This window comes from Malaya genurostris, chromosome 2 (genome assembly GCF_030247185.1).
Source record: "Malaya genurostris strain Urasoe2022 chromosome 2, Malgen_1.1, whole genome shotgun sequence".
Classification (NCBI taxonomy): Eukaryota; Metazoa; Arthropoda; class Insecta; order Diptera; family Culicidae; genus Malaya; species Malaya genurostris.
Window position 1 is genome coordinate 70,614,192 of NC_080571.1, and position 22,273 is coordinate 70,636,464.

At 38.7% G+C, this 22,273-nt stretch overlaps 5 protein-coding genes across 7 annotated transcripts in view; 3 read left to right on the forward strand and 2 right to left on the reverse strand.

Annotated features, from left to right (window-relative positions):
* LOC131432639 (uncharacterized) overlaps positions 1–6,509 on the forward strand; it is a 115,815-nt gene extending 109,306 nt beyond the window's left edge. The window contains exon 3 of the mRNA XM_058599041.1: positions 6,100–6,509. Within this exon, the coding sequence (XP_058455024.1) occupies positions 6,100–6,509 (410 nt within the window). The remainder of the gene's footprint in view (positions 1–6,099) is intronic.
* Positions 6,510–6,528: 19 nt separating this feature from the next.
* On the forward strand, positions 6,529–7,801 carry LOC131432636 (cell cycle checkpoint protein RAD1). Its single transcript, XM_058599038.1, has 2 exons — positions 6,529–6,678; positions 6,729–7,801. Exons 1-2 carry the CDS (start codon positions 6,529–6,531, stop codon positions 7,521–7,523), a joined length of 945 nt encoding a protein of 314 aa, XP_058455021.1. The 3' UTR covers positions 7,524–7,801.
* LOC131432638 (RNA-binding protein 7) lies at positions 7,731–8,716 on the reverse strand. Its single transcript, XM_058599040.1, has 2 exons — positions 8,471–8,716; positions 7,731–8,415 (listed from the first exon to the last, which is right to left on the reverse strand). Exons 1-2 carry the CDS (start codon positions 8,555–8,557, stop codon positions 7,840–7,842), a joined length of 663 nt encoding a protein of 220 aa, XP_058455023.1. The 5' UTR covers positions 8,558–8,716; the 3' UTR covers positions 7,731–7,839.
* A 116-nt stretch (positions 8,717–8,832) lies between these two features.
* LOC131432634 (interaptin-like) lies at positions 8,833–20,116 on the forward strand. Of its 3 annotated transcripts, none has more exons than XM_058599033.1 (3): positions 8,833–8,936; positions 8,996–9,098; positions 17,942–20,116. In XM_058599033.1, exons 1-3 carry the CDS (start codon positions 8,910–8,912, stop codon positions 19,732–19,734), a joined length of 1,923 nt encoding a protein of 640 aa, XP_058455016.1. In that variant the 5' UTR covers positions 8,833–8,909; the 3' UTR covers positions 19,735–20,116. The 3 variants fall into 3 exon arrangements, with proteins under 3 accessions (XP_058455016.1, XP_058455017.1, XP_058455018.1); XM_058599034.1 differs by having other exon boundaries at positions 8,999–9,098; XM_058599035.1 differs by lacking the exons at positions 8,833–8,936; positions 8,996–9,098 and adding an exon at positions 15,769–16,014.
* On the reverse strand, positions 19,866–21,899 carry LOC131432635 (uncharacterized). Its single transcript, XM_058599036.1, has 4 exons — positions 21,569–21,899; positions 20,568–21,512; positions 20,172–20,503; positions 19,866–20,114 (listed from the first exon to the last, which is right to left on the reverse strand). Exons 1-4 carry the CDS (start codon positions 21,782–21,784, stop codon positions 20,099–20,101), a joined length of 1,509 nt encoding a protein of 502 aa, XP_058455019.1. The 5' UTR covers positions 21,785–21,899; the 3' UTR covers positions 19,866–20,098.
* Between the last annotated feature and the right edge of the window lie 374 nt (positions 21,900–22,273).

Genomic DNA, 22,273 nt, shown 5'->3' on the forward strand with positions numbered 1-22,273 from the left:
CATAAAAAGCAATTCTAGAACAATTGTAGAACCTCTTAAAATTTCAATAAGTTACATTTGCTACTTGGGTAAGCTTTGTCTGAGAGATGGCAGAGCCGATTTCTACAAGTTTAGGCTTTGAAAGCTACTATTTAAATTCAGATGAAGTTCGAAAGGTAAATAGTGCCACTTCCGATTCTGAAGATATAAAGCATAAGTGAAGTAACCGACTTACCGAACATTTTTCATCGGTTGAAATTTCTCGAAGATTCAACTATAATCGGTTATGTAAACTACTGTGTTTACCAGCAATTGATTGTTTTACCGAAATCAACAAACTAACAGTTCGACTGAAAAGTTCGTATCATTTAATAGAAACACACATTTTTTTGCCAAAATTCGTTTTTATTATTCAACATAATTGCCATCAGAGGCGATACAGCGATTATAGCGATCTTCCAACTTTTCGATACCATTTTTGTAGTACAATTTGTCCTTTGCCTCAAAATAGGCCTCAGTTTCAGCGATTACCTCTTCATTGCTTTTAAATTTTTTACCAGCGAGCATTCTCTGGAGGTCTTAGAACAGGAAAAAATCACTGGGGGCCAAATCTGGAGAATACGGTGGATGAGGGAGCAATTCGAAGCCCAATTCGTTCAATTTCAGCATGGTTTTCATCGACTTGTGACACGGTGCATTGTCTTGATGAAACAAAACTTTTTTCTTCTTCAAATGAGGCCGTTTTTTTTTAAATTTCGTCCTTCAAACGCTCTAATAACGCTATATAATAGTCACTGTTGATGGTTTTTCCCTTTTCAAGGTAGTCGATGAAAATTATACCTTGCGAATCCCAAAATACAGACGCCATAACCTTACCGGCCGATTGTTGAGTCTTTCCACGCTTTGGGTTCGGTTCATCGCGTGCAGTCCACTCAGCTGACTGTCGATTGGACTCCGGAGTGAAGTGATGGAGCCATGTTTCGTCCATTGTTATATATCGACGAAAAAAATCGGTTTTATTTCGATATAACAGCTCCAAACACTGCTCAGAATCATCAATTCGTTGTTGTTTTTGATCGATTGTGAGCTCACGCGGCACCCATTTTGCACAAAGCTTTCTCATATCCAAATATTCGTGAATAATATGTCCAACACGTTCCTTTGATATCTTTAGGGTGTCAGCTATCTCGATCAACTTCACGTTACGGTCATTGAAAATCATTTTGTGGATTTTTTTCACGTTTTCATCGGTAACAGCCTCTTTTGGACGTCCACTGCGTTCATCGTCTTCGGTGCTCATATGACCAGTACGAAGTTTTGCAAACCACTTACGAATTGTTGCTTCGCCCGGTGCAGAGTCTGGATAACACTCATCAAGCCATTTTTTGGTATCGGCGGCACTTTTTTTCATCAAAAAGTAGTGTTTCATCAACACATGAAATTCCTTTTTTTCTATTTTTTTCACAATAACAAAAGTAGTTTCACTCAAAATGCAATATCTCACAAACTAATAATCAGATAGCTGTCAAATTTATACACGTATCTTTTGAATGTTGGTACTAACTGAAAATGGTATGGATTTAATTCTAGTGGCGCCCTCTCATAGAAACGATACGAACTTTTCAGCCGATCTGTTATGATGTCCTATACCGTAGCATTTATTGACATCAAATAAACTTCGAAATGCAAAAACGAAGAAAAATGATGGGCTTTTATGATTCATTTTCAGAACGTATACACAAGTTTTAATACCAGGAAATAGTTTTATACAAAAATGACGAAGAATCACAAAAAAATAATATTCATAAATCATGGAGATTTTCGCAAAAACTGCATTTATTTCAAGGCGATTAGTTGTAATTCTTATTTTTATCCATACATTCACGATAAAAATAAAAGCGCATGAAGTTTCTTTGTTCGGAAAAAGCCTCAAACTCGTAAATTAAATCTACTATATTCTTACTGATTGCATTCAAAGCAGACATGACACAGACATAGTCAAGAAAAATATTATCAAAACGACAGTTTATTCATAGCGAAATTCATTCCATCCGAATAAATTTAATGTTGATCGTAAAGCTGTATTTTCTTGAATTTGGAGTTTTAACGCAGATTTATGCTAATTCTTCACTTTGCTTTATAAACCTTATGATGAATGGTCCATTTGGCAGGAACATGCTCTTATAGAGGTTTTCAGTAGGCTTTCGTGAAGTTTAAAGTTTTAATGCAAGATTCATTATGTGGCATTGAAGACAGCTACAAGTATTTATTAATATTAAATTTGTTACTTGGGCTGTGTATATGTTTTACAGTATTTTCTCCATCTGGTATATTGTTTCTGTTTATTCCATTTCCAAGCCTATCAGTTCTACGGCCAACATAATGTAGAAATCAATGAATCTATGATTTGAGTTTTAACTGGAATGTTTATTTTATATTTAAAATTTCATTTCAATTAATTGTTTAAAATCTCGGGAATAACTCGCATGCCTGAACATTGATAATCTCTTTCAAAAAGCGACGAAAATCTCGGTAATTTATAGTCTTCCTCAAACCGAAAATCTCGGTAAGTGCAAATTACCTGACAAATGAATAATACCGAGAATCTCAGTTGTTGTAATGTTTGCCGAGATGATTGTTAAGCACTGTGTGTATAACGCTATTAGAGTGATAAAGTAGGATTCTTATTAGCAAACAAAGTATGTAAAGTATCAAGTTTATTTACAGTTTTACACACTTAAATCTTACTGCTGAATCTCAGCAAAAAATGCCGAGATTTGCATAGCCGAGTGCTCGGTAATCGTCTCGGCAAAACGTATAATTACTGAGAGTCTCGGCAATCCTAAATTTATTAACTGTCAATTATTGCCGAACTAGTCAGTAGAAATTTTACTGTTAGTTCGGCAGAAGCGATCAGGATTAAATTATGAATTGCCTCTTGCCTCTTCTTCTTGTCCCAGCCGGACTAGATTCAAGAACCATTTCCACTGATCTGGTCCGGTTTTAACTGTCCATACGATGGGTGATTCCTCTAGCAGCTGTTGCAACTCGTAATTCATACGCCGTCTCCACGTTCCATCGTCCATCTGCACTCCACCATAGATGAACCACATACTTCAGGTCTCGTGGCCATAGAGAACATCCGGTCTAATGAGCGTTTTGTAGATGATTAATTTCGTGCGATGACGTACTAGTCCGAAGTACGCACGATTTTTTCTGCTGGTATTATTATCAGCGGTCATCAGTGAGCCCAAATACACGAACTTGTCAACCACTTCGATATCGTCACTGTCTGTCAATATTCGTGATAGGCGTAGTGTTTCTTCTCTAAAGACTCTTCCTCTGATGTATTTTGTTTTCGACGCATTTGTAGTCAGTCCGATACGTCTAGCTTCAACTTTAAGTCCGATGCATGTTTCCATCATTTTCTCAAGGTTACGTGTCACAATATCAATGTCGACAGCGAAGTCAACAAGCTGTTGGGATTTTCGGAAGATCGTACCACTCGTCGCGAAACTCGCTCTTCGAATTGCATCTCCAAAACAATATTATCCATCACCTTTCCGTAGTCCTCTCCGAGAATCGAAAGGACTCGAGAGCGTCCCAGATACTCGGACGTAACTCATCGCTTAATCCATTGTTGCTTTGACCAATTGTGTCAAACCCGGAAACCCGTATTCGTGCATTATCTGTCATAGCTGTTATCGATCGATTGTGTTGTATACCGCTTTGAAGTCAATGAATAGGTGATGCGTGGGTACGTTGTGTTCACGACACTTCTGGAGTGCTTCTTGATTCACTCTAGGTAGGCATGAGAATTGAAAGTTTTCGGAATAAAATATTGAGTTTGACTCTAATCGAAGCAGACGTGAAGGCTAAATTTTTTTAAACAACGTGTTTGCGAGCCAGCTTCTTAATGAAAATTGAATAATAAAGGGTTTAGTTTTCAAAACATAATAAAAAATAAAAAAAATGATGAAACCTTTATTAAATTACCCGATACAACGATCAATATAATTTAATGTTTAAGGATAATTTCATGCAAATGTCGGCCGCGACTCCGTTTTGCGCAAGGGCCAATCATGGCACACTCTCTCCAACCTATCGACCGGTATTTTACGAATAAACTATTCAATATTGGCTTCCAGTGCGTCAATCGTTGCTGGTTTATCTTTGTAGACATGAGCTTTCCCATATGGCCCCAGAAGAAATAGTCCGTTAAATCACACTGATCACCGGAGGCGGCTCTCAATTTGGTCATTGTTTCGCGTGCCGTGTGGTATGTGGTACCGTCTTGTTGAAACCACATATCAGGCATGTCCAATTCTTTCATTTTGGGCAAACAAACGTCTATCATCACACGGTAGCGCTCGCCATGCACAATAACGTTCCGCCAATCGTCGCATTTGAAAGAGTGCGGCCCGTTAATGACACCGGCCCATAATTCACACCAAACAGTAACTTTTTTGGGATGCATTGGTAGCTCTTGCAATGCTTCTGGCTGGTCTTCACTCCAGATGCGGAAATGTTGCTTCGCTTAACACAAACACGAAAATTTTGCATCGCTTAACACGAATGTTCGATAAAAAAGTAGATCTTTCTCCATCTTTACCAGCGTCCATTCACCAAATGTTAGACGTTGTAAGTCGATGGATGATTAAATTATAAACCAATCTGAGCAATGACAATGGCACCATACACGATTCAAGTATGATCTGTAAAAAACAGTGTTGCCAAAAAGATACCAGTAATAAATTACCCGTTACAGTTGTGTTTTTGATGCAGACAAAGGAGGATTCCGATACCATGCTTCTTTTGGAAATCGTCACTTAAAAACAATACACTGTAAATTTATATTTTGAGCAATCATCACCCTGTAATTTGGAAACGGGAAGTGGGACTTTGTACGCGCTGGTTAAAGTTACTTCCCCTTATTATAGTACTCGTTCTGCCGGTAGTCGGGCTGGACGGCTTAAGAACAACAGCTAGCAACATCCAGTTTGGAGAGGAACTGCAGGCTAACCATTGCAAATCGAAATTTTGATTTCAACTGCAAACGAAAGAGAACATTTTTCTTTTTAGTTTTTTGTTATGACTAACTCTCAGGAAGTACCGAATTTTTCAGAATTCATCTTCAAAGTGAATGCTAACAGGAGTTTTTTTGGCCGTTATAAAAAAAAACGCGACAAATGTTCGTTTCGAGTAATTTTTTTTTTCTCTCGGACTGTTACTGTCAACGTAAAGACAATAATGGAAATCCAAAAATAGTTTTGTTTGCATTACGGAATAAGTGGCTTCTGCCTTGTCTCAAAATATTAATGTCGTTTTTGCTCGAACGAATTTTGAAATTGACCCAGAGTAGTTTCTTCAAACAAATATTTTTAACGACACTGTACTGGATTTGCACATAGCAACGGAAAATTAGGATCGAAACGAACTCGATTTTCAGTTTAATGACGTTGAAACTGGCTTCAAACAAACGGTTTAAAAGTAGTAAAGGACTATTCACACATATCCGGTCCGGTTAAGTGCCGTCACGACACCGTGCACGGATACTGATATTATTTCATTCGTTTTCTATGCGCGCATTCACACCTATCCGGCACAGTACCGTTTCAGTGCAGCTCGCCGTCAGTGTCGCGTCCGTCCGGCAAACTCAAATTCGTCGTCACCGATATTTTTCATTTTCACTGAAGTCGATATGTCATTGCATTGGCTGTGCCGGAACGGAAACAGCACGGAAACGGAACGGAAGGGTACCGACAAAAAAGAACAGTGACGGCGCACTGAAGGCACTTTCACTGAACCGTCACGGAACTGAAATGTGTGAATAGTCCTTAATGGTGGAAACTGGGTTAAATTTGGTATCAAACGAAAACGTTTTACATGAATATGACAAAAACTCACAAAATGAGCGCGTGAACGTAGTTTGACAGCTATCAGTGGTTTGTACTTTGTTTACAGGCTCGTGTAAAATCAAGTTTTGTTTCAGATAAAATCGAAAAAGATCTATTTCAGTCGGGTCTTATGTGAGTTGAAAAGCACTGGTTTCAATACTTTGGTATGCCCGTTGACAAAAAATACTAAGATATATTTCTCTCTCTCTCTCTCTATCAACAGTATCGAATGATAGTCTGCTGGAATTGGAATCTCTATTCGGTCAAGCACTTCTGGGACGGGCGTTGAATTTAGTGTACAACAAAACACCGATTAAACTGTATCGCACCACAAACGGGACTGGACAGTTGTTCGAAGTACACGGTTCCAAGCTAGACGTCGTCTACCAGATCTATCCAGGGGTCAATTTTTGTACATGTGAATCGTTTCGCTACTGGGTTCTACAGCAACAACACCAACCTACTTGCAAGCACGTGTTAGCGACACAATTGGCGCTGCCGTTGGGACGTCTCACCGAGATTACCATTAAGGATAAAGCTTATGTCGAGTTGAAAGCTGATCTGATCAGAGCAAGGTTTCGCTCTTTGCAACCATCAAATGCAAGTGCAGGCGAAGGCTCATCGAAACACTAACTGTAAGGAGTAAACTTAGATGCTGAATACGAAACCATTATTCGAGAAGGGAATAATTCGTAATAGAAAAATGCTAACGCAATCGCAGTTCTCTCAGGTCCAATTCTCAGCTATCCTGAACAACTATGTCATCTTTTACAATGTTGCTAAAGCGATTAATTTCGATGATGTGAGTAGGACAAAACTTATAATAATATTGTTTTATTCATACTTCAATAGCTTGCAGCAATTCAACTGACCGACGACGGCGTGAAAGTGATAGTAGAATATGCCAAAACCGTCCAAGCAACAGCATACGTTAGAAAAAGTTGCTTTTCGGACTACAGACTTGTCGATTTCAAGCGAAAGGTGAACTCTGACGATGAAAATGACGACAACGAACCGATAGCCTCCTTTGGACTCGATTTGAAGGCATTCACTGATTGTTTAAGTCTTTTTCTCGAAAGCGAATATGACTCGCACTTCAAAATGGTATACAAGGGCGAAGGAGCTCCACTGGTCGTCATACTCGAACAGCACGGGGAAGATAATTTAACAACTGAATGCTCAGTTAAGACCATGGAATCGTCGGAAGTGATGGATTTCGCATTCGACGAGGAAGACATTTGCAGTCAAGTTACAGTGGATGGTAATTTATTTTTTGCTCTTTTGAACGAGCTGGACCGAGAGTGCGACGAGATTGAGGTCTTCTTGTCGCCGGATGATCCCCGTTTCAAACTTTCCACATTCGGTGAAAATAGCGCGGAATCAAACATCGAGATCACAGACAACGGTGAATTGTTACTGTCTTTCCATAGTACCGAGACCACCATTCATCGGTACAAGTTCTCACATTTCAAATTGATTATGAATACATTGGCGTTGGCGTCAAAAACTTCACTGCGCACCAATAAAGACGGCCTACTCGGAGTGCAGGTAATGATCCAGAGCTCCGATGACTTCCAATTATTTGTAGAATACTTCATCGTGCCTCTATGTGAGTCCCACGATACGTCGGACGAGGGAGTCGATTAAATCTCTTCAGGAAATAAAATTAGTTTCTCTGAGATGTGAGTGAGTATGCCGAATTTCACCACATAAAAATATCTACATTTTTTCAACCTAATTTTTATAAATTATACTTGGTTTGCATCAATCTATCAATCAAACCGAGACACAGAATTAGAGGGATCGATTTTTTCAATAAAAAAAAAATAAAATAACAGTTTATGTCATTGGACATTTAAAATTCGAAGAAATGAAAATATATTCTTGATTTGTACAGGCTCTTGTAAGGTAGCATTTAAAATTATCGAGACCAAAATCATCATTCGTTCCGGACACACTTGTACTATCGACGACCCCGATGGTCGTTTCGTCTCTGATGACCTCCACCCCCTCCCCGGTTACCGCGATGATTACCGCCGTGGTCCCGTGAAAAAGCCTGCGACTCGTTTCTATCCCTCGAGAACTTTTGATTGTCTCTAGAATACGGTTTCTGGTACTGCTGCTTGTGCTGATGGTGCGACCAATTGTCATTTCGATTCATTTTGTTTTGTATTTGATCTTGCTGCAGTTGTCCCAAGCCTGCTAGTGCTTGGGGATGCATTTGAGCCATCATGCCTATCATTTGATTGACAGTTCCCGGGCTCATGGTTGCCATGGAGAACGCTCCCCCGGTATCATTCTTTTCACCTTGTTGATTCTGATGCTGCTGACCACGCTGATTCATTCTCGGGGAAGCATTCGAGTTCGCTCCATTCTTGGTCTTTTTGTGTAGTGTCAGTGGTCTCTGAAATAACTTTGTACCTTCGAAAATATCGATGGCATATTCTACCGAGACTGCATGGGCATAGGTGATGAATGCATACGATCGCTGTCGTTTGTCGTTGTCCTTCGGAATCTTCACCATTTCCAACGGGCCGGCCTACAACGAGTTAGATTGATAAAAGAAATTTTACCGTGGCTAATCCGGCCACTACCTGCAAGAACAGTTCATATAGCAATTCTTCCGTAACTTTCTCCGACAAATTTCCACACCACAGCGTTCGTTCGTCTTCTTCACTCATAATGATTGTATTTGTTGTCTTTTGCTGCTGTTCAAATGTTTTGTTTCTGTTTACCGAAACATTTATTTAAATGCTTCGGCGCTTCGAATATGTATAACCGTGATAACAACAAAATGAAAATAAAACAAGCAGCTTGCTGTTAATTATTATGCTTATTATGCGACTTGTTGACGTCTTACTGTCACAAAACTATGTTTGCGATGTTTCCTATGTTTTTTCCGTACACACTTTCCCGTAGGGCAATTAGATTATTCCCGATATTTTTAATTCGTATACCATCAGCAAAACCGTAGCAAAATCATTTGAAACTATAGTTTTATTTTCATTATTCCAGTAGGGTGATAATATTACAATGGATGACTTCATGGATTTTCTGAAGGTATTTTCTTTGGTATTGAAACACTGTTTAAGCAATGATATTTTGAATGTAACATTTAGCAGCAATCTCAAACAGAGATTTCCTACGAGGAACAGTTGGAACAACAAAAAAATTGGCTTCTAAAGCAGCGAGAGGTAGAGGATTTTAAGAAAATTACAAATGGTAAGTAGAGACAATAGATCGATGAATACTTTCACTATAGTACGTTTGAAAATAATAGATCCGTAAATATCTTACTGTCGTTAGAAAACGTCTAATTTTTTGAAACATAATTTCTCAATGCCACGTGACAGGTTCACGTTAAAATTATTGTCAAGTGAACCGAATTGTTATATTTTTGACAGATACTAGAAATTGAAGTTACTAGATCGGTTCCAAAAGTTTGAAAATTATAATATACCTGTTTTAATCCACCTTGTGGTGTTATGATACCTTTCTCAATACCTCTTATATAAGAAATCGTAGATAGTTCGATTTTAGAATTTTTTAACCATCATTTTCGGAATTGGTGCTCAGGAGTTACGATCGATAGACCCGAAGTGTACGTTTTTATAGCTATCGACAAGCAAAGCCTAAAAAATTGAAACAGTTTTTAAAATGTTTTGCATTCAAGCGACGGTTTGAAAATTTTAACTCACCATCCTACACTGAGGAAAAAGTAATCAAGAATTTCATAAGACCATGTAATAATAAATTCAATTAAACGGTAGAAATTTCCATAAGTCTTCCTGATTGTTATATCTATGCATGGTAATATTGTTCGCTTTTTGTATATTTTATCAATAGTCCGCAATGTGAAAATGTCATTTTGTATCCGAAATTTTCGGTTACTTCAAGCTAATCAAATTTCATAAATGAATTGGGTTCGCCGTAAAAAACAACTGTTAAAACTTTCTTTGGGGAGTTTCGGAGGTTATGAAAGTCCTATTGCTTCAGATTGAAAAAAGTCTAAATAGAAAATACTTGTGATATGATTAGTTTCCAGTATGAATTGGCATATTGTCGCAAAACTGAAATGTGGAGCTGCTTGTTTAGAGATGATACTTTCAGCAAGAGCTGTCAAATCGGTAGGAAAATTTATAATTTATCCACCCTTTCAACGATTTGTTATGAAAACGGGCAAATTCATTTGAAAAATCATAGTATAAGTTGAAGGAAAAGTTTTTACTCTGAGGTGATTATGTTGATCTTAGTTCATTGTGCGAAATCTACCGTTTATTCAGAATAGAGCATTAAACTTGGTTTGGTACCACATTTCAAATGCCTGGAAATAACAAATAAAGTATCCAAAATAAATAGTACTCGATCGCTATACATTCTAGTACTCGAGAAATCAACATTACACTGGTTTCGGTTTAAAAAAATTTTGATCCGAAAAAACCTAACCTTACCCAATTTCACACATTTCTGAAGATTGTCCATGTTTACTCGTAGTTTACACTAAAAAAAGTAGTAGTAATCACTTTGAAATCGATTTTCTTCTACTCCGAGTGTACTTTTATTGCTGATATCTATTTGTACTATCAAATAAACGATAAAAATGTTGCAAATCACTACTGCCGATATGATTCTCGATAGAAATTATCAGGTGTACAACTTTGCTTCCGCCGTTTTCCGACAGGTGGCTGTACCGGCTGAGGCTGGTCAAAATACATAGATGATAATGCCTTTAAAGTGAGTGTGTACAGTGCCTACCGAATTGTCATCGCCGTTTCAGTGACAGTTGTTCTTGTTTTCGTATTATTCACGCTCGAAAATGTCTGTTTATGTGCCCAATTCTCGCCATTTGCGGGAAGTTTTACTTTTCTGTTACAATTTGAAAAAAATCCAGCTGAAGCGCATCGAATGCTCTCAGAAAAATGCGGTGATGCTGCTCTGAGTAAAAGAACTTGTCGGGAGTGGTTTCAACGTTTTAAAAATGGTGATTTCGATGTCGAAGACAAACATGGTGGTGGAAGAGAAAAAACCTTCAAAGATGAAAAACTAGAAGCATCGCTTGATGAAGATTCGTGCCAAACCTAAAAAGAGCTTGCCGAATCGTTGGGAGTGATTCAGCAAGCCATTTCAAAACGTCCCGGGGAAAGCCCGGGCATACTACTTCGTCGAAGGCAAAACCGAAGGCGCCAAGGTGTATTTGATGGGATCAGCTCGGTGTGATTTACTACGAGCTCTTAAAACCGGGTGAAACCATCACAGGAGATCGCTACCGAACGCAACTAATGCGCCTTAGTCGCGCGCTAAAAGAAAAGCGGCCACAATATCAAGAGCGACATGACAAAGTGTTCCTCCAACACGACAATGTTCGGCCTCACGTCCCAAAAGTGGTCAAAAAGTACCTGGAAACGCTCAAATGGGAAGTCTTGCCCCACGCGCCGTATTCCCCAGATGTCGCCCTTTCTGACTATTCCGTTCGATGGCCCACGGCCTGGCAGATCAACATTTTCAATCCTTCGAAGAGTTGGAAAAATGGATTGCTTCATGGATAGCGTCAAAAGATGACTCCTTTTTTCGAGCCGGGATCCGAAAATTGCCGGAAAGATGGGAGAAAGTTGTCGCTAGCGAATGAATGATACATCTGTAAGCACTTTTTCGCAATAAAGCTTTTAATTTTGGAAAATTGATTTTGGAAAAAAAACGGCGGAAGCAAAATTATAAACCTGATAAATTTTGAATAAAATTACGGAACAAAACTAACAATATTATAATATGATTATCTTAAAACGTAATCAATGAAACTCATTCAAACATTTTTGTGAATAAGACTATCTTTTAATTCTCTTCAGTAAAAGAAGACCCTGTCAGCTTGGAGCGAAATCAATCTTCAGTTCAGCAACGCCATCGCACGGCATCACATTGAACATATCATATCAATTGGGATGGGATATTCGTCAATTATCATTCTAGCGCTCTCGTCTAAATACACCCAAGTGACCACGGGCGCCTGATGGTGAGCGAACTTCTGTGAACTTCAATTAATAGAGAGTAGATCTGGCCTTGCTATGAAAAATTTGCAAGGAAAACCGAAAATTTTACGATAAATTGTTTTATTTTGCTGATTTTGCGTGTCCACGCTTCATCTACGAAAACCATACAGCAGAGTGCTCACCGGCGTGTACACCTCTGTGAAAATATCTGCATCCACCTCAGAGAATTTATTAGCTAATGCTCTAGCACTTTGGTGCGATTCAGTGGAAGAGGTAAAAGGAAATAAACAAACGCACTCATGATGCGTGCACACTTTATACAACAGTGGTGTATATATGTGAAAGAGAAGAACTCTCGTTGAAGTTGTCAGTGCGAGGGGAGAAATTTTGCTTGCTCTTCGTCACACAGAGGAGATGGACATGACTTCTCTTGATCATTCATTATAATTTCTCTGCCGAAAAGTGAAACGAAATCTCCATCCTCAACGTACAGGTTAAAGCGGCGCAAGGTCCTACCTAGCGTTACACCGGAAATCGGCCAACACAGAGATTCCTATCGGGTCTAAGGGATAAAAAAAGAACTTTTGAATTTTGCGCTATTTTTTCAGAGCTATCGTTCATAAAAATAATTTCAAATGTTTTGCTTAATACAAAGCATCATTCGAACAACATTTTGTAATTTTTTCGTGTAATAAAAACTGTCCCAGAATGTATGAACGCAACCAAAAACCGCTGCCATTTCTCAATGGTTCAGAATCTCAATTTTTATGGCTGCGTCCTGTTGTTTACACTCTTCTATAACCACTTGTGCAGTTGTTTATTCGTTTTTATTAGTTTGTTTCAAAATGCGTGGACTTTCAGCAGAACAACGTCAAAAAAATGGAAGAAGTGAAAAAGTTGTGCGAAATGCAATCAGGAAGCTAACCCTCAGTTGGATAAACGTATACAGAAGGCGTTTGAGCAAAAGAAGGAGGTTTCAGTTTGAGATGTGGCCAAAAAAGTGGGCACTTCGAAGTCAAATGTTCTTCGTGCTAAAGAACGTTTGAATCTTCGAACCTATAAGAAGCAGAAACAACCAAAACGTAGTCCGAAACAAGAAGCATCGATCAGGCCGAGAGTTCGAAAGCTGTACAATACTACGATTCTTGCTGGAAATTTGAACTGCATAATCACGGACGACGAAACCTACGTGAAACTCGATTACAAATCCTTGCCGGGACCACAATATTATACGGTGCGAGAAGGGCAAGTGTTAAACCAGTCCGAGACATCGATTGAAGTCGAAAAATTTGGTAAGAAAGCTATGGTCTGGCAAGCAATTTGAAGCTGCGGTAAGATTTCGAAACCCTTCATCACCACTGCTTCGATGAACAGCGAAACATACATCAAAGTGCGTCCATACTTTCTGGGACAGTCTTTATGAGCCGTCTGCAAAATCTGTTGGAACAGAAGGTCACGTTGCACAAAACGAATGAAACGTTAAGATTTTGTTTTTGGTGCCTAAGCACAGCAGAGCAAGCTCGGTTGTGTTTCTCATGCAAGGTAGTTTAATTGATACAACGATTTCCCCGGATAGAAGGTCCCGTCTCTGCGGTAACTATTTTAAAGATTTCTATTTCGCAGTTGCATTTGTCAATCTTTTTGAAAATTGTTTTTTTTTGCGTTAGGTGCTAATAAAAAACGGATACAAACGGATCACTAATGTTTGGTTCACAAAATGATCATGCTTCGCGTGTAAAGTTGAACACGATGAAATAAGAAAGCCCGTCTCAAAACTAAAGACTGTTTTAAATATATTTGTTAAGTTTAAGGTAACGCTACAAATAACATAAAAATTCTTGAACTGTGCTAAAAAACTGTTCCAATAGGTCTTGTCAAATTCGGTTCGTTTGACTGTCAAACTTTGACTATACCTGCCTTCGCTTTTATCTGCCAGAAGGACCGAAAATAATTATCAAAAACTTCAAAAATTTATAGTCATTCAAATTTATTTTGCTATTCCGACACCGGAAATAGTAATCAAAAATTCTAAAATGAAACTGGGTCATTTGAAAGTTACTGTTGAATTGTGGATCAACTTCGAAGATCAAATGGCTGTCTCATCTGATCTTGAAGATATAATGGCAACAGTAACGTAACCGACAAAACACGTTGTTTTTATGGCTCAATTGTCTCAGAGCGTATTTCTACAAGTATAGACTCGTTTGATAGCTACTATTGAATTTTGATCGAATTTCGATCAACTTAGGCTTATTTAAAAGCTAACAATGTCAATCAAATTTGGAAAGATTGGGACGATCATTACCGGTTTGGAAGATGTACACCCCTATTCTGTATTTCGATCAAATCGGATTACTTCGAACGAATGTCAAAATTTACATTCTGTAATTCGATCGAGTGATAATTTTGTATGGAAAATCCGAACTCGCATTCGATCGAAATAATCCGATTCGAACGAAATTCATAATCTTATATGTGACGTAACCGACAAATCCCAGTGTTTTGCAATGCACCAAAATCTCTCGGAGATGAAAGAATCGATTTCGAAAGACTTAGACTTAGAGCTGTGCGCCGCCGCGCCACGCCGCCGCCGCCGATAATTTCGACACGCCGCCAATTTAAGAAAAAGATGATCAGCGCGCCGGTTATCCCATTTTAATCGTGCCGCCGATAATATTACATCAGCCGAAAAAATGATTTTATCAATGTGGAAAATTGTTTACAGTTTTCATGAAAATTCATTGAAAATTACAGTACAGTCACTTTCCTCCTACTTATACTGAAAATCAGTACTACCGTTGTCAACCGAAGCCAATGTCATTTGATTCAAAGTCTATTTTCTGTCTTTATTTAAAAGGTTTTGAGCTATTGGCACATTATCGGTCGCGACATCTGAAAATGAAAAATGGAACCAAGAAAAGGAGGGTTCTTCCGAAAAAAATAAATAATGTTAGGTTTTTTCGGATTAACATTTTTTTTAGAAACCAGTGTAGTGTTGATTTCTCGGGTACTAGAATGTTTAGCGATCCAGTACCATTTATTTTGGATACTTTATTTGTTATTTCCGGGCATTTGAAAAATGGTATTGAACAAAGTTTCATGCTCCATTCTAAATAAACGTTAGTTTTCACACAATAAATTAAGATCAACGTTACCAACTCAAAGTAAAAACATTTTCTTCTACTTCTACTATGACTTTTCAAATGAATTTACCCGTTTTTATAAGAAATCGTTACAAATGTGAAGTAATTAAAATTTGAATTTGCTAATTTGATATTATTTTTGATATCTGAATGAATTTGAGCGCCAAATCGATTTTATGTTAATTACATACGTACGAAAAAGATATACTTATTTTTTGAGTTGATAAAACGATTTTTATACATGATAATTATCAACTATATAAAAAGCGATTTGATAAATAGTTCCGAATAAAACTTCATATTTCTTGCTCATAATAAAAAAAACCCTTTGTATATGAATGAAATATTTATTTAAACAATAGTCAACCATCTCCAAATAATCGCACTTATACTCATCTCAATTTCTCTTCTAATTCGATGCATTCGAAACCATTTACCATCTCTATTCACCACGTTGGCTTTAATGGATCACATAAACATTAGGATCTTTGATTGTAGGTCGACAAAACAATAAGATAGAGAAATTGTCCTGTGTGAATCAATATTAAAATTTTTAATATGTTTATAATTGATTACGCCGAATCGCGCCGCCTCCGCCGCCGATGTTTTCAGGAAATAGTGTCACGCCGATTCGCCGCCGCCGCTGGTCAAAAAGACGTTTCAGCCGCCGATGTTGACAATTTTGATCGGCGCACAGCTCTAAATAGACTTGTAAGCTACTAGGTTATTTGATAAGCTCACAATACCAATGGCCGAGGATGGAATCTTCAGTGTTTTAATGAGAGTATGGCCTTTATTACGGGTATCACTACACGGTGAAAATCGAGTGAAGTGAATGTAGGTCTTGGTCACGAAAGTCGCTTCAGAGAAAAAAGTAATAACTTAGATGAGCTTGTTGTTATGACGAACGTCAAATCACCAAAATTTTTTTGGAAAAAATGATTTTTTTACTACAGAGATTACTTCATTGAGCGTGATACTGGTAATACGGAAAATCAAGTGAAGTGACATGTAAGTGAAGTGAAAGTGGAAGTGGAAGTGAGAACGATAATAAGGGCCTATAATGGCAAGAGAACGGCATGAGCATACCACTAGGCGGATTCAGAAGGTTTTTTTTGTATATCAATTGGTTGAATACGATTCCAGCTGCAATTTCATGTATCATTTTAGTAAAACATTTCAAGAATGTTTTGTCCAATTTTCAAGCCAAAGACTCAAAAGTTCTGCTTCGATTGTCTTGAAAACTTAACAAAACATTCTTGAAATGTTTTATTACAACAATGTACAAAAAAGTGTAATTTTTCGTGAATGGTATACCCTACCGGACCCTTAGAGAAATGTATTGTTTCCTTCGATTTTCTAGGCAATAAACTTTAAACGCATTTTCCTCCAAAGCACGTTTTAAAAGTCCGTGTCCATCGTCACGGACTATATACTTCACCAATCATTTTTAAATTTTGCGCACAATTTCTACATATAAAATACCCAACCCCAATCCCAACGTTTTCCATTTCGTTTTTTGTTACTTTGGGGAGGTTTCATAGCTACAAAATGACGCAGTTTTGACTTTAAACAACGACCAAAAATTCAGAAAAATTAAAAAAGAATAAAATAAAAACGTTGGGGTCTAGAACAGCATCTAATACAACTATATTACCTCTGATAAGTTTGCGCTGAGATACAGTGGACACCGCAAAACATGATTTCTAAAATGCGTTCTCGAAAATACTTCTTCGCCAACTTATTTCTCAATATTAAAGACTGTCCCAGAAAGTATGGACGCACTTTGATTTCGCTGTAAATAATTCACAAGTGTTAGATATTGAAATTTTATTCGATATACTGATAATATGAGACTACAACAACAGAATATTATTCTCAACATTTGCTACTTAGCCATTGTAGACTAGCTGGCGCACCTTCTTGCGAACGTTCCTCATTGAATTCCGTACAGACTTCTTGGCGACAAGTTTTGACACTTTTTTCCTATCTTTTTCGAACTGTTGAATGGTTTCGGCTGCCGAAACATGTTTCCTAAGATGTGCCTTAGTTAATGCCCAAAATTCCTCATTTGGTCGAAGTTGTGGGCAATTTGGTGGATTCATGTCTTTTGGGATGACAGTGACATTTTTGGTAGTATACCATTCTACCGTTGATTTCGAGTAGTGGCAAGAAGCAAGTTCAAATTTACAGCAAGAATAGTATTGTACAGCTTTCGAATCCTCGGCCTGCTTTTTGTTTCGGACTACGTTTTGGTTGTTTCTGCTGTTATAGGTTCGAAGATTCAAACGTTCTTTAGCACGAAGAACATTTGACTGCGAAGTGCCCACTTTTTTGGCCACATCCCGAACTGTAACCTCCTTCTTTTGCCCGAACGCCTGCAGTAAACGTTTATCCAACTGAGGGTTAGTGGGACCGTTTTTTCGACCCGTTTTCGGTTTATCCTCAAAGGTGTTATCCTCACCGAACTTCCTGATTGCATTTCGCGTGGCTTTTTCACTTACTCCTTTCATTTTTGCTATCTTTCATAGTGATAGCCCGCGTTCTGTGCACCATTTGTACACCAGACCCTGATATCCAAGATATTTTGATTTGTCTCATTGGCTGCCTTCTGAATCTTCCGTCATGATAGATAGGAGAAAGTTACGGGTTGAAGTTACGACTATGCGGTAACTTTTTCGCAGATTTTTATTTCACTGTTGCAATTATCAGTCTTATTCCAATCTGGTTCTCAACTTTGACTTCTCGGGTTTTACAATTTTTGCCAAAAATATCGCAATCGGAGGCTTTTTGATCCTTTTTCTACCTACCTTGTAGAATTTGAAACGACTGAAATGATCTTGTAATATACAGAGTTCTTTTTTTACTGTAGAATATTTATTATAATTCGTATTGAAATAATTTTCAGTGAGATTAACCAAAAAACCTTCTTTTGTAGAAACGAAAAAATTCTGCGAGCAGCTCAAATTGGAAGAACGACGGGTTTTACAAGAAGCAAGGGAAACACAAAAGTTGTGTCGCAAGCTAGACGAGCTCAAGATCGGAGTTCAGGATATTATCGATCAGAACATCGCACACACGCTTACCGCAATCCAAGACCAGAGTCTCCTGCATTATCAGAAAGAGGCTCAACGTGAACAGAAACGCCAAAAGATCGGTGTAATGAAAGACCAGTTGCAGAGGTATCAGGAAATTAAAGATCACATCGAGAAATCCAAGGGAGAGTTTATGCTGCGACAAGCCAAAGCAGAGCTGGAAGCAGAACGCAGCAAGTATGAAAAGTCTCGTGCCGAAATAAACGCTATATGGAAGGTACGGCGAGTTCGGGAACAGCGGGAGTGGAAGGAAATTACGACGATGTTTGTACAGATTGCCGAACTGCATGTAGCCATTAGGGCACGCGAAAAAGAAAATGCTACCATCACCGAGAACAACGACCTGATGAAAGCCAAAATAGTCCGTCTCAAAGAGGAGATCGAGCAAAAACGCATACAAGACGAAGAAGAAATGAAACGCCGCGAAGCTGAGATGCAAGAACGTATCATGAGGCCCATGAAGATTGTACACGCAGAGATTCCGCCTAGTTCGTTCAAAAATCCAAACGATTTTCCGGCACTCGCAGAGAAGATCGAAATCACACGACGGTCATATGAAAATATCTTCAAACGTCCGGAATACGTCGAATTGCGAAAACACAAAAGAAAGAACAAATCGAGAGCTGTGACGCAGTTGAACTTTCCATCGAAACTGGCGCCGCCGAATCCAATTAACAAGTTTTCTGTGTCAGAGAAAACCCACAATAGTCAACCAACTCAGGTTGCGAAAGACTGTGGTCAGGAAGAAGTAAGCACAAAGAAGGAGAAATCTTCTGCCATCATTAAACCCATTTCAACTCCAACTGCGAAACAAGTGCAGTTTGTCACAGAGATGCCTGAACACAGTTCAAAATCATTACATTCCGCTAAGCGTAAAACAGCAGATCATAATTCAAGCAGCAAAGCAACACTTCCAACTTGTCATGTGCAAAGTTCGAAACGCTTCAAATCGTCGATGTCTCAGCCGGAATCTATCAATTTTGGAAATATCCGAACGCAAGATGAGCAACGATCAGCTAACAAACGTAGGACATCACGTGAAACGCGACATACTCCGGATCAGATGCCTTCTACTACGAAAAACCAGAAGACTAAATTCAAACATACCTTGCTTGACGATAAAGAGCCTGATGTTCTGAATTCACAGATCGCCTCCAAAGAAGAGAATTCTGTGACCAGTCAGCACCAATCAAACTCTCAAAAAATGCCTCTTCAAGAAACTGTTATCGCATCGTGTTCGGGGCGTCAACCCGAACAACAGGAAAAGAATCAGCCATCGAATCCGCAGAGTGTCCCGTCCGATACGGGCCATGAAGCCAAGGAAATTAATTCCCCAACCTTGCTCCAGCAAGCAGATCCAGCATCTTTCGATGCTGTCAGTTTGACGAGTAGCACATCTTCCTTTGATTTGGAAAATGGTGAAACTAACAGTGACTTTGATTTTACACTTTCTCCAACCTGCGATGCATCAACGCGCGATCCGAATAATGGTCAAGCTAGCGATCTAGACTTCGACTTTTTGAATTCCCCACCGCAACAACAACAAAATTCCCTGAAAACATCGCAAAGGAAACAGTCGGAAGAGTTTGATTTCCTTAGTTGTGATGACAGCGGTACTGGATTTGACTTTTTCTAATCAGAAGAATCTGAGGCTGTGTGAATCTTTGCAGGCTATGTCATGCATAGTTTGTTGAAAGAAAAGAAATGAATTTCCCAGTATTTTCCAGTGCATTAATGAAAAACTTGTGCGGAATAATTAGTTGTATATTTACTGTTGGAAACAGTAATCCATTCCGTAATGTATGAATTCCTGTAAACAAAACTTTGTTAAATTTTATATTATAACAAACATGATGTTATTAAGATGATGTAATCTTATCAATTTATAAAATATATGCAATTCAACTGAGATAGTAGGGTATGGCGTTCAGATACCCTTCACGGTAAAAGTAATCGTCACCTAACAAATTTTTCCGTTAAGCATTATCAGAAATAATAATTCATGCGTGTTGTGACCTGCAAACAAAATAGGTTATTTTTTCTTTTTAAATCCTAAGACCAAAATAATCTCACCATGACTGCAGCCTTTCAGATATTCCCTGCAAAGATGCCAACTGTGGTAAATTCCGAGGAACCTTAGCTTTCGTAGCCAAATTGCTATTTTTCCCAATAACGGTGGCGGCGAATTCTTTGGTCAACTCTATGCAAGCAACGAAAAATTGCATATAACCAAAGCCGGCTGAATCACCCTCACTGCGCTTGGCACGCATAAGATCCAGCTGTTTTGCTCCTTGCTCGAGAAAATCCACCATCAGCTGGATGACGCTGCTGAACGTGTCCGGCGAACTAACGTTCAGATCCACTCCCGGACAATCGATGACAAAAAATAGAATGCAAGCGAGATACTGCGATGGAAAATGGGATAGTGTCTTGATCGTAACGTTAAACATGAACACAAAAAAAACAAACCTGAAAATGTAAAATTCCTCGATTCTCAATTTTTCCCACTTCCATGACCAGCATTTCAAGAAGTTTCAGTGTCCAACGATGGAAGCGACCCTGGCCATGCCGAGTCATATTCTCCCACCAGCGAGGAACGGACAGATCGATACGATCGCTCCCATCCATTATGAGAAGTGCATAATTCGTCTCTGCTTCGCTGTTATTGTTGCTGTCGATCTCATCGGAATGTTCGGATAAAAGATGTGTGACTTTGATGTTGGGGTGATCTACCGTCAGCAGAATTATTATTTGTTCAAGTAGTGCCAAAGATTGGTTAGTGTTTTCCGAGCGCTGCAGTGCACGCAGTAAAAGATCCATCAGGTCATCCGTTTTACTCCACTGCTTGAAATCCTGAATCAGCGTGAGCAGCGGTTTACGCTCAATTTCAATCACTTTGACACATTCAAAAAGAGCTGCCATTAGGACGATGGATATCTGTTGATTTCTCTCGTCTGTTTCAAACAGACGCCACGTGTGAGCAGACATTTCTTCATAGACTGCTTCGTAGTCTACCAGTGCTTTGCCACGTGTTTTATAGATGCATTCCTCCATAACTATCACACCCTTAACACATAATTGGATGGATTTCGATCGCATAAGTTTGATGCATACCAGCTCAATAAAATTCACTCTATCACGATCGAGGAATTTGTGTGCCGTGTCAAACTCCATCAGATCCCACACAAATCCCCAGAAACTGGAGAGATCTCCGAATTGAAAGAACCAGTCTTCTTTGAGCAACATTTTCCTATAATATGCAAACAAACCGGCCACAATCAATTCACTATCCGATCTCACCATCAACTGTTTCCAGATATAATCGTCTCGAATGGTTTGCTGGATTCCAGCTATTTCCTCCGAAATAAGAAAAGCAGTCGATTCATAACAACATGCAATCAAAGACGTTTGGAACTAAGAATGTAAACGCCATTAAAAATTGATTTTGCTCATATCGAACTGTACCTTACATTTATCATATTCTCTGGAATCTGTTCAAGCAGTAAACCTGGATGCTTCCCAAGCAGTGTCCCTAGCGTAAGCAAATCGTCCTCGTACGTGGGAAGTATCAAATCCAGGTCTTGCTTAGTAGGCCATACAGTCTCACAACTTTCCACCAGCGGAGGTAGCTTCATCTTACCGATAAGGCGCTCAGCCGACAGAAAAATTTCTTGGCTAGTTTCCATTTGGATTCTAAGTTTGCCCTCGTAGCCGTTGTGTATGTTTTACTAATTTATTTGAATCTTTGTTCTACTAATGTCTGAAATAAATCTAGCAAAATATAATCAGCGATCAAAGCTATTAACGGATTGATTGATACTGTTATTATTATCAGCAGAGATGCCAGGTAATAATTTCCAAAATCTTCAGCCAGAGTTGCAAAAGTCAGTAAATCCGAGAAAAATACCGGCAGAATTTATTTTCTCTAGAACTGCCTTGGCGAGCAAAAAAAAACCGTCGCGGCAATTTCAAAAGTCTGTAAATTTTTACGAAAGTCTACGAAAAACTCAATTTTCAAAAGTCTGCAACAAACAATGTCTGCAGCACTATATACGAAATCCGCAGATTTCCAGACGAATCTGCAGACCTGGCATCGCTGTTCTTATCAGAGATCAGCGCTGCCAACTATACCGATTTCACGGTTAATTTTTCAAAAGGGCGTATAAGCAAGTGAC

Excerpts from the sequence above, each read along its gene's own strand:
- LOC131432636 (XM_058599038.1), top strand. The coding sequence starts at position 6,529 with ATGCTGAATACGAAACCATTATTCGAGAAGGGAATAATTCGTAATAGA. Across the intron at positions 6,679-6,728 it reads AAGCGATTAATTTCGATGAT|CTTGCAGCAATTCAACTGAC; the intron begins GTGAGTAGGACA and ends ATACTTCAATAG.
- LOC131432638 (XM_058599040.1), bottom strand. The coding sequence starts at position 8,557 with ATGAGTGAAGAAGACGAACGAACGCTGTGGTGTGGAAATTTGTCGGAG. Across the intron at positions 8,416-8,470 it reads TATATGAACTGTTCTTGCAG|GCCGGCCCGTTGGAAATGGT; the intron begins GTAGTGGCCGGA and ends AACTCGTTGTAG.
- LOC131432635 (XM_058599036.1), bottom strand. The coding sequence starts at position 21,784 with ATGGAAACTAGCCAAGAAATTTTTCTGTCGGCTGAGCGCCTTATCGGT. Across the intron at positions 21,513-21,568 it reads TTCCAGAGAATATGATAAAT|TTCCAAACGTCTTTGATTGC; the intron begins GTAAGGTACAGT and ends TTACATTCTTAG. Across the intron at positions 20,504-20,567 it reads GAGGAATTTTACATTTTCAG|TATCTCGCTTGCATTCTATT; the intron begins GTTTGTTTTTTT and ends TTTCCATCGCAG.
- LOC131432634 (XM_058599033.1), top strand. The coding sequence starts at position 8,910 with ATGGATGACTTCATGGATTTTCTGAAG. Across the intron at positions 8,937-8,995 it reads ACTTCATGGATTTTCTGAAG|CAGCAATCTCAAACAGAGAT; the intron begins GTATTTTCTTTG and ends TGTAACATTTAG. Across the intron at positions 9,099-17,941 it reads TTTTAAGAAAATTACAAATG|AAACGAAAAAATTCTGCGAG; the intron begins GTAAGTAGAGAC and ends CTTCTTTTGTAG.